Raw genomic sequence first — 950 nt, 5'->3', positions numbered from 1 at the left:
AAAAAAAAAAAAATCCAAATTAAAATAATTGTTACATAACTGATTTAACCACCCATAACCTCAATAAACCTCTTAGCCACGGAACTCGCATACACCGGAGAGCCATCATAACTTGCCTGCAGCAAAAACACAGAATTATTCCCATAATTAACAAAAAATATCAAACATAAATGAATGGCAACAGCTCTGCACCTTAGCACTGATCATGAAAATATGGCAATCTCCTATGTTTCCACAAGACAAGTGCAACAGCTCAAGTTGTAACTCATCTAGAACCCGGGACACTATTAAAGAGCAGTCAACCCGCTTACGCAGCTCAAGCTTGATATAGACCTCATCTTCGATAATTCTGACGTCAATAAATGTTGATTTTGATCTCCTTTGAATCCATGAGCTCCTCATGCTTCCATTTATACCATGATCACTTTCGTCTATGATTGATTTCATAGAGGAGCTTTCCATGTCGCCATGAAACTCGTTCTCTATTTCGAGTTTAATGGTTTTGGCATTCTTGCTTCGTTTCCTCTCAAGAAGTACTTTAAGCTCATCTACAGTTCTTAGTAGTTCTTTGATGTAGTCAATGGTGTCGGAGACGATGGTGGCTCTATCGGGCTGTAAAAGTATTTCCAGCAAATTAAATTTGTTTGGCTAATAGTAAAGATAAATTTTGCCTTTCGCTTATATACAGTATGAAAACTAAAACTTAAAAAAAAATGATTCACAAGAAATTGTTTGTGCACTTTTATATATATATATATATATATATATAAAGGAATTGTCGGAGGCTATTATACGAGTTTCAGTCATTCCTCATGCGCTTAGAAATTCGAGTAATGTACCCTACATTCAGGGGGAATCCAACCCAGACCAGAGGACACTTACAACTAACAAGCAGATGCTCGATCAACTGATCTAAGCATGTGACACAATTTATTTCATATATATATATA

At 35.9% G+C, this 950-nt stretch overlaps 1 protein-coding gene across 1 annotated transcript; it reads right to left on the bottom strand.

Annotated features, from left to right (window-relative positions):
• Positions 1–14: 14 nt before the first annotated feature.
• On the bottom strand, positions 15–612 carry LOC110037323 (transcription factor EAT1-like; the record flags this gene model as incomplete). Its single annotated transcript, XM_020741938.1, has 2 exons — positions 15–116; positions 193–612. Coding segments are annotated over 2 exons (492 nt in total), but the record flags the coding sequence as incomplete, so codon positions are not given.
• Between the last annotated feature and the right edge of the window lie 338 nt (positions 613–950).

Source organism: Phalaenopsis equestris, unplaced genomic scaffold (assembly GCF_001263595.1).
Source record: "Phalaenopsis equestris unplaced genomic scaffold, ASM126359v1 Scaffold218748, whole genome shotgun sequence".
In the NCBI taxonomy this organism is placed as follows: Eukaryota; Viridiplantae; Streptophyta; class Magnoliopsida; order Asparagales; family Orchidaceae; genus Phalaenopsis; species Phalaenopsis equestris.
This window is presented reverse-complemented; position numbering and strand designations above follow the sequence as displayed.